General features: G+C 37.0%; 1 protein-coding gene across 1 annotated transcript; it reads left to right on the top strand.

The window, feature by feature from the left end:
* Positions 1 to 774: 774 nt before the first annotated feature.
* Positions 775 to 2,547, top strand: LOC138944949 (E3 ubiquitin-protein ligase RNF181-like). The gene is made up of 2 exons (XM_070316033.1): positions 775 to 1,276; positions 2,066 to 2,547. The coding sequence occupies exons 1-2, from the start codon at positions 971 to 973 to the stop codon at positions 2,198 to 2,200; spliced, it is 441 nt and encodes a 146-aa protein (XP_070172134.1). The 5' UTR covers positions 775 to 970; the 3' UTR covers positions 2,201 to 2,547.
* Positions 2,548 to 10,769: the final 8,222 nt, after the last annotated feature.

The raw sequence follows: 10,769 nt of genomic DNA, 5'->3' as shown, positions 1-10,769 counted from the left end.
TGGGTTCTAATGATTGCTCGAACAAATTGCTGGGTATATGTATGTATAAAGCAGTTAAAACAGATTCCGTGATTACCTTCATAACAAAGATTGTGGAGGGGGGGGGGGGGGCAGGGGGGAAGTATGACTTCATTTATTAAATATACAAAATTTTGAAACATATTTGATGCTTAAATATTATAACCTTAAGTGTAATTAAAAATTGTAATATGTCTGTAAATATGTAAATTAACAAAATTAATTTTGATTTATGTAAATTAATATAAATGTGTGTGCGTGTATGTAAATTAATATTGATATCAATTTTTATATCTTATAAATTAAGTTTAAAGTATAGCCAGTTTCTCGAATAAACCTTATCGAATAATATGTCAAACTGAGAGGTTTGTAAACATTAAATTTTCAATAGAGTTTCAATAGAGTTTTAATATACATCATCAGTGTTTCTAGAGTAAGAATCTCAAGAAGCTTCTTCTCTGAAAAGTTACTTTATCATACTATGGTTATAACGATTGCCACAAAAGTTGCAAGAAAAAAAGTTTCTTCTTTCTAATAATTAGAAACATATTCTCTCCTTTTTTTAGACATAAATATATACTTTACAAACAAATCTTAATATGTATAAAGTTGAAATGCAAAATTAACGTTGATTTATCTTACGATTAATATTGACTAAAGTTCAATGTAGTTGTAGTAATTTCCGCTCCGGTGTTTGGTTGAACGAAGCCTTTCTCTAATATACTCGTAATTTCTGTTCCAAACTATGACTACTTGCTTTTACAACAGTATGACTTGAGATTTTTAACAGATTTCATATAACGCGATAGTTGTACAATAATACAAACATATCCGTAAAGTGAAGGCTGCAAAGATCAAAGATAAAAGAAGTTATCATTTATTACGACAAAAGTGAATGCGATTGAGTTTGTAGTTTCACGTGTAAAGCAGGTTTTATTGCAATTTCGACGATATGTCTGATTATTTCGAGGAAATGGGTTGGACGCCTTTAAACGACGGAGAGACGCCGAATCATCTGATTCAAATGGCACGTTTTTTGCGAGATTATGGCATGTGGGAATTACTTGGAGAGGACACAAAACTTCCACCGCCAGCGTCAAAAAATGCGGTGGAAACTTTGCCGGAGATTAAGATTGAATCCAGTGAAACTAAACAGTGTCCAGTTTGCTTGAAAGAATTCGTGGCGAATGATAAAGCGAAATCGATGCCCTGTCATCACGTGTTTCATCATGACTGTATCGTACCCTGGTTAGAAAAGGTGTGACTAAAAAAAATACCCATATTCATAGTCCGTCCTTGAGGAATAAGGATTCCTTGTTCCTCGTTCCACGTTTCATAAACTTTCCTTGACCGAACAAGGAATCTTATTGGCTCCCTTATCTCAAGGAAGATCACGAGCTTCCTTGAGGAGTGATGCGACCTTTTTAGCAGACGATACGCAGAATATAATCAAATATAACCTCCAAAAGTTAGTTTCGTTACATTTGTGGTTTTGTGGTTATTTGTTGTCGCGCTCTCAAACTGAAAGTATATAAAGGAAAAAGGGATAATGGACAATGAATTTTTAAATGATTCTGACGATGGATTTGAAGACGAAAATCCAGAGAATCGGATTCTGTGGCGGATTCCGAAAAGATACATTCGCGATTGGGAAAATCTCGTGGAATTTTTTGAAGATACGAAAAAGTTTTCATATGTATTATATGAAATTAGTTGCAGGCAGCATAAAACGGTGCTGCCTCCAGTCGGTCACTAAAAATCCCTAAAATATTCCTTCCTTCTGAAAGGGAGACTCGAGGTCCATCTATGAAACAAGGTGGTCTTGCAGATTCAAGGAATCCTTCATGGAGGCTTCCTCCGTCCTTAAAATAAGGAAGGACTATGAATACGAGTATAGTTGTGTGATATAAGAATAGCTAAAATATAAAAAGACGATTGTGTATTACGTATAAAAATTAAACAAATAAAAAATTAAGTATGTTTAATATATAAATATAAGTGTTTGTTGCGCGTATCGTTTCATATTTAAAATTATGTAAATTTTCAGACCAATTCGTGTCCACTCTGCCGATACGAGTTGCCGACAGACGATGAAGAATATGAAATGTACAGGAAGGAAAAGAAGCGAGCGGTAGACAGGAAGAAAGACTTGGAATCTCTACATAATTCTATGTTTACGTAGGAAATATATTATATAACTTTCTGAAGAAAAATTATCTTTTATCTTGTATATTCTGTAATATATATTGTATTTCTCATCATATTAAAAATATCATCCATCGCAGCAAGCGCCTTGTATTACTGATAGTAGATGGGAAAGTAGATGAAAATATCAACAGTAATATATACAATCAATATACATTTGTACATAAAAAAAAAAAATTATACCTACCCTTTATTAATATAAAGAAAATGTTTTATAATTAAAAAATGTATTTAAAAAAAAAACATATAAATAATGTATAATAAAATTATATAATTATATATTCATTTGTGATATGTGACATAATTTTGAATAAAGAGACATGAATTATTAATAGGAAATAATGTTTATTATACAGTGTACATATTTATTAACTTCATTTATTTTATTTCTGTTATAAATTTTATATTAATAATTGTATTATGCTTTTTTTTGCCGAGCGACGAATGCCTTGATCAGTGTGCGCTTAGACTATAACAATCTCCGTAAAAAGTATAGAAACTTCTGATTTTTATTTTGTTTTATTCTTTTATTCCTCTTTCGCTCCCTCTCTCCGATTTCTCCATCCTCTTTCGCTCTCTTTCTCGCTTTTTCTCTCTCGCTCTCTCTCTCTTTCTCTCTCTCTCTTTCTCTCTCTCTCGCTCTCGCTCTGTCTCTCTCTCTCACCGTAACGCGATCGCTATCATGTGAACCATACCACCAAAGAGAATTGCCAAAATATGTTGCGCTGAAAACGGCATAATCGTTCGGCATATACAAATAATAGTACTGTCGAAGTTAAAGTAATTGGCGGTTTATTCATTATCTTTTTTTTTTTTTTCACTCTCGTGTCGGTGATGTCATTCGGAAAAAAATGACACACCGCCGCCATCGCGCCCACCCTTTCGTAGTTTTCCCCCCTCCCCCCCCCCCCTCACTCGCAATATTTCATCCTAGGGGGGATTAGTATCTGTTATCAATTATTTATATATAATATGCGTAATAATATAAATAATGTCGTTAATACAATATATACCTATGATGATTACCGTTTCTTTAATGATAAACTATCTGAATGGTACACTTCTCTGCTAATGGCCATGTCCGTAATAGCTAGTTTATGTAATCTGTATGCGAGCTTCAAGTGTGTGGGATAAGGTACGTCGTACAGAGAACTTTCGGCACGGCGTTCACGTAAGACAAAAACGAACGGAGAAACAAATCGTCAAATTTACGTTTCGAATACGGGAACACGTCCGTGGCGCGAAAATATGCGAACGTCGGGAAAAACCCTTTTTCGTCCCTTCTCGATATTGGTCAAGTTTGACATGATATTACTTGGACAGAATTTGCCTTGGTTCAATATCGCCGCGAAAAATATGTCCACGAGAGAAACGAAACGCGAAATCTAACAGAGTAATGCAATAGTGTACACGTCTTTAAATATACAAGGGAGATAGATTTATGTAACTCGAGATAAAGTGTTTTAAGCGTTTCTCGTATATACTTGACCATCCTATAATTTTTGACGAGATGCGCGTATCCACGACGTTCGCTAAAAAATGCTAGTCCTTTATATACGTCCCCGTGATTTATCTTGATATAGAAATGTGTACGACGTTAATTCGTGTCACTTGGACTTTTCTCGTCGAACGCGTGGGTTACTCCATTTTCTCGCTTGCATCAAATGTATGTATCTCTAGCTTCCTAACGTAACTGTTAAGTGTAATTACTTTTATTTATATATACATACATATATATATATATATATATATATATATATATATATATATATATACTGCATTAGCTTCTTCTTCTCCTCGTTATAATAATCATCGTCATTCCATAATAATCATAATCAATAACCATAATAATAGTAATAATAATAATATTAACCATCACCATCGTCGCGATCATAAGTCTCGATGATGCTGTTAATTCGTCCATATTGATATATTATATATTATATTTTATATTACACGTTCCTTATGAAAATAATAATTCAAAATGGCATATCTTCCGTTCGCGCGCTATTCCCATCCCTGCGTCGCGCATCACCATCCCTCACCCCTCCTCTCTCGCCCTCGATATTAGAGTAACTTTTATAAATAACTATTTATTTTTTACACTCGTCGGTAGAATTTCTCGACATTCGCTGAGTCGTGAGAATAATATATATTGTAACTTTGCAATACACATGCTTCGTAATGTTCGTCACGATTCTTATCGTGCCGCTCGCGCAAAATTCTGCCGATGAAAGCCTCGGTGAAGCTTCGGGGACTTCAATCTAACGTAAGCCTTGTCCTTTCGCTCTTCGTTACGCAAGTACACTTTGTTTTCATATATATTTGCGCACGCGATACTATCCGTCGTGTATGGTAGACGCCATGGGTCGTTCGATGCTACCGATACTGCAATATAAATTGTTGATGCAGCAAAATGTTTGCGTGTAATATTCATCTTCTTGCGTTCAATTATTCTCTAGGCTCATTTCTGCGCTTTCATTTATGCGCAAATTGCATAGACGACGTACTGCTGATATTTTGCATTAATATAATTTCTAATAACGATATATTGTTCCTGTTTTATTACAGAGCAAACTGACGTAATCGCAATGCTATTGATAACGATCATCGACATACATATGTAATTCAGCAGCATCGACAGCATCGCAACCGATGAAGAAACGTTTGATACAACATGTCTCGCTTCTTCGAAACAATCGCGAGCCATCATACGTTCATTCAATGCTCCTCTCTCGTTTTTACTCTCTAAACGCATACACATACTACTTGTAATTATTATTATCACGCGTGGTCTTATCGTTCCGCGCGCCTCTCTAAGCTCAACACGCTGATATGCTAATAAACGCTCTGTCGCATCTCGTACTACCGATTTTATCGATTATTTTTCATCTACGTGTCATCGATGATTTGCCCTCTCGCCATACGCTCGCAATCAGATCAAATTCGCTATGTTTTATAAATGAGTTGTCGCTTTTCTTTCAACCTACGCACAGATTTTATTATTAAGTTTCACTAAATTCTTTTATGCTCAAGATCCAGTGTCGTTCCTTAAATATCACGAATAAATAATTACAATAATTGCCATTAGCTGGTGACATCAGTAATATAGTGGCAATAACGACAGTTGCGCTAATATAATAATGATAATAATAATAATACATAATAATAATAAAACAATAATAATAATCTTAATAATATAGTAATAAATCAACCATCTCTCTCTCTCTCTCTCTCTCTCATCGAAATTTAATCCATAAATTTTGCACATTTTGCTCCATTATAACGCTTTATCGCATTATAAATGTTAATACTGTTTCACAATAAACATAATTATTGTAATGCTGCCTTCATAGCTAAAAGTAAACAAAAAAATTCTACTATAAACCTATCATTTTATAGCGAAACATATCATCGTATTAAAATATAGAAAATTAATGTATAGTTGTACATATGAAACTTACAAATATAGCGTATCTTTATACTTGTCGGAAAAACGTTAAAACAATCAAACAAACAAAAATAGAACAAAAATATTCCTACTAAATAATCAATTAAGCTATTAATGCACATCCCCTGCATTGTTATCAGCAAGATTCATTCTTAAAGAATAGAAATAAAAAAGATTCGACTTGAATCTAATTTGGGAACGAACCTAAATACAATCTCATCACTTTTTCTCCATTCTCTCTCTCTCTCTCTCTCTCATCACCGTCTCATGCTTTTCGTTCCGTTTCGTCATCATAAAAATGCGAGCGTAGCGATCGACAATTAATATGCAACGGTCTCTTTCGTTCCGAGGATCGTACCTTGCGAGGGCGAGATTCGTCGTGAAGGGGAAAAGGGGCGAAGCTCCTCAATTATCATGAGCCCAGCCTGCTGCGAACGTCTTATTATTTTCATGCACTATCATAGTTAGTATTTCCGCTATATAGGACATTACGTGTGCATCGGCATGTACGTACACTCTGTGCTATGTTGCAGTTCCCCTATGTACAGATAGCTTCCTCCGACGCGTTGCGGCGAGTGTCGCGGTGCGTTTTCAGGATCACCGACAGACGATTCCTTGGTTTCTCCTCTTCCCTCCTCCTCTCTCTTTTCATTATCCGAAGAGAAAAGCATTTGATCATCATTAATCGCTCTCGTCGATCCTGACCGTCCCAAGAGTCGCCCCGGTCTGGTCGGGGAAAAACTCACATTATATATCGGTGTTTGATTATACTACGCAACGTTCTCTCGGGTTCCGGGCGCGAAAGCGCGAACCCGGAACCGCCGATTACAAAATTTTATTGTATGCCACGCCGAAATCAACAATAAAACTGATTTCATCTCTTACGACCTGTATAATATCTTTCTCCCTCAAGGCTTGAGAATACTTGTCATGTCGCGCTCAACTATGTGTGTATGTGTGTAAATGAGCGTGTATGTATGAGTTATGCGCGTATTTTTATCAAGTTTATATTAAGTTCGTATTATACGTGTATATCCGTCTTTATGTTATATTCTCGCTCGATTCTCATCCGCGCCTATCTCGATCGCGCGTCGACCTTCAGACAAAATTCGCCTCCCTATATTCAATATGTAAAAATATACAGGTTAAAGTTATATAGTCGCAAGTACAGTTAAAAAATTCTACACTTTTAGCCTCGAGTACGGGATGCAGTCGGATCGTCCCCGGAATAATTTACGGCGGTCGAGAACAAATTCACGCAAAGCATGCTCGACATGATCGATCGGACATGCCGTCTTCGAAGAGAGTGCATAGCAGATAATAATTAGCGATTTTTCCGAATGCTGTTTCTCCGTTTACGCACAATGACGAACGGAAAGAGGCGGCGTTACACAATAACGGATCGCATTGAACTTTTATGTAATGATAAAGCACCGGACGCACTCTTTTTTCGCATCGACCGCCGCACGATATATTAACCTTTGCACTTTCGTAAAGACATCTAAACTATATGTATATAATTTATATATATATATATATATATAAATATATATATATATATATGTAGCAATTATTCTCAAAGATTTGCTCGCGCGCGGGCGTGTCTATATCATGTCCAATACAATCGATCATTTTTCCGAACGGACTTAAAAAACGACGTGTCCTGACTAGAGATCACTAGAAATTTCGCGCGCTTTTCTTTCCCCTCTCCCCCCCCCCACTCATCCACCCCCAAAACTGACTAGATCCGTAGACTTTTATTAAGTCATAATTGCACTGTTTCCGAAATTCCTGCGAAAGCGAGCGTTAAAGTCAGTCTCGCGATGCGCGTGATGCGCGCATCGTCGTGATTTCATATAATTAGACTTATATCGTCGCCTAATGAACGACAATTGCCGGGCCGATCGTTATCGAACGCGGCGGCGTGGATCCGTCGACAACGATGAACGCGTGCAAGGAATCGTTTCACATTATGCTCGCGTTTTGTCTGCTCGTCCTGAAAACAGTTCATCCATCGAGATGTGATCGAGAATAACGGAAATAAATGATAATCTCAGTGTCAAGAAATAAAATATCAATTAATGCGTATGAAGTTTAATAGCAGAATTGAACATATTTGCACATCTCTAGAATATTATTGCATTGAAGACAATTTCATTACTTGAGGTATAGAAATTAATTGACAATTAATTCAACGTATAATATTTCATTTACTCGGATTTCTCTCTCTCTCTCTCTCTCTCTCTCTCTCTTTCTGCAATTGAAACTTTTTTATATTTTTTTTTTATTTTCGAAAGAATGCTCAACGTGGATAAATAAACCATTTTCTGGAGTGATTAGCGATATTCGAGAAATACTACTCTCGCCTGTGGACGGTACAATCTGGGCTTTAAACGATTCCGCTCTTCAGCAACGGGCAACTGTCGTTGGTTCGCTTATTTACGGAGAGTTATTTAACAAGTATAGTATCCGCAACAGTATATAATAACATCTCTCAAGTAAACAGCAAAAGCGCATCGTTACGAGAAATGCGAGAAATTATATGTAAGCCGATGTATAAATAAATACGACCGGTATAAATATAATCAGGCAAATAAAATAATCGCAACAAATAATCACTGTACTAAGTACGGTTTCGCTAAACGTTCGACTCGACTAGAAACATCTTTGGGATTCGTAAGAGTACGTAAATCGCGCGATAGTAATTGGGTATCTTTCGAGGACAGCTTTCAAAAATAGGGATGCGTTTATTAAAATCGTCGGATCACAGCGTTGCGGTATGCATTAGCATCGATCCTGGGAATTCTCAACGGAGTGGAGAGTGCGCGTATTATGTGCGGGCGTTCGGGTCACCGTAATGCTTCGCCGACCAACGTCGATCGAAATAGTAATGAAAAATTAAGAGCGAGATTCTAAGGAGGATAAAGCGTCTCGCGATTTTGCGTTGATATTTTTCGTCGGATACGCGAAACTTCTTTCTTTCACGTGACTTATCGTTGTTTATCGAGATTTCGAAAATTTAAAAGATTGTATTCGTACAGTATGATTTTTTTTTTTTTTTTTTCCCAATCATTTTATATCGACTTCGTCATTTTCCTGTAGATTATGTTATCACTGTACCGCAATTATCACCAAATAAATGAAGATTTATTTAACCGCAGTTAGCGCCGACCGATATCAATGCATTCCATCGATGCGGTAATTTTCCCGCGGTCCGTCACAACGATGGATTAGCGTAAAATTTTCGAGGGAGAAAAAAATGTAAACAATTGATTCGGAAATTTTGACCAGAGTATCATTAAAAAAGCGCGCCACTTTATTTCATCAGTCGTTCAACACGTTATCACGCCGGGATCTCGTGCGAAAGAGCCACTTGTTAGCCAACTGTTGCGTTCCGAGCAAGCGCCGAAGTGATGCATTATAATTTCTACAATCTCGGTCTGGCTCTGTTTTCAGTCTTGCTCCTCGCATCAGCCTTGTAAAGAGAAATTCCGATCGTGATCAAGTTGGAATCGTGATTTTATCCCGCACACGCGTGTATGTGTATCATTCCGGCGTAATTAAATCGAGAGAGATTAAAAAAGAAATAGACGGTAAATTACGTAACGACACGAACGAATGATTGTATCGTGTCGAGAGGGAAAATATGAAAACGTTCGGGTGTTCGTCAATGCTTCGAAGAATATCGATCGACGGGACGATGTTATTTCGCTGTTCGCGCACACGACGTTGTGTGCTTGGAGCGGCGAAGAATTTGGAAGAATTGATGTTGGCACAATTGTTTTCACGCTAATCGAAACGAAAAACGGAACTAATTATTAAAAAAAAGCATTCTACTCTCGCATGTTAAGTGTCATTGATATAAATCCGGGGACGCTGAACGCTTCCAATAACTAAACGTTATCCTTATCGTTATCCGCAATTAAGTCAAATGCGCAAAGAAAGCGCCTTCCCCGAGAATCTCGACTTAAGTTTTTTCATGATATACGCAACCTCCCACAGTTCGTTGCTGACTTTATTTTTATCTATTATCCTTCGACATACGCATACTATTCGCGTAGCAACGAACGTCCGGTGGAGGTATAAGTGATATATATCAACGTCTCGAACGCATGGGCGAGATGTTAATGTACATATATCATTTATTCTCGGCGGATTTGATCTTCGGTTCCGATTTCAATTCATGGAAAATATAATAAATAAGTATATCGATAAATAAATAGTAATTTTTAGAGAATTTCACAGTTCTCTCTCTCGAGAGAGAGAGAGAGAGATCCGTCTATCGCGTTCACCGGACCTCCCCGATAGCTGCTGCGCGGACGCGGCGCGCTACGGAATTGCACAAGGATTTTAGAATTAGGACGAGACGAATATATCTCCGAATCTCGTAGGCCTTACATCGATCGACGGGAATTTTCGAGCGCGACGACGACTCGAGGTTTCTTCACTCGCGTTCCGCGTTCGCTTCCCTCTTCTAGATCCGTCGTAACTCGAGTGTCTTGTGTCGTACTTTATCATTCACGCGTGATCGTCGACAAGAACTTTCTCTGCCCTCCCGTGCTCTCGATATAAATTTAATTTTAGAGTCGACTTTCAATCATATTATTTATATATGTATATATATATATATATATAATATATATGTTAAACTATCTTGATCTTACGCGCTACGAGATTAGAGTTAAAAACTTGTCTTTTGGCGATTATTTAAAATATGTTCTGTCTGCAAGAGTAACTTTTTAATGTCATGTTCCTCGCTTACTGTCACATTTTCCGCTTCGTTCATTCCGACACACGCATCCATCCCCATACACACGCACCTACTTGCTTTCTTTCTTTATATTTCCGCGCTATGTTTCGTTCTGTTGCCCTTTCACGCTTGTTTATTTCTTACCAGATCCTTTCGACTTAGCACATACTGTATTCAAAAATGCTATTTGTACACATATGTATATATATATATATATATATGCATACATACAATGTATATGTATTTCTAAAATGACGTTTTTAGCGTTGTGTGACTTGTGTGACATGTGTAAATTCTGTCCCTGGTGATTATATATAGTGCGTTTACCCTTAATAAATACGCGTT

This window comes from Polyergus mexicanus, unplaced genomic scaffold (genome assembly GCF_030449975.1).
Source record: "Polyergus mexicanus isolate NDT 795.1 unplaced genomic scaffold, iyPolMexi1.0 SCAF_3, whole genome shotgun sequence".
Classification (NCBI taxonomy): Eukaryota; Metazoa; Arthropoda; class Insecta; order Hymenoptera; family Formicidae; genus Polyergus; species Polyergus mexicanus.
The sequence above is the reverse complement of the archived record's forward strand: the minus strand, read 5'-3'. Positions and strand labels throughout refer to the sequence as shown.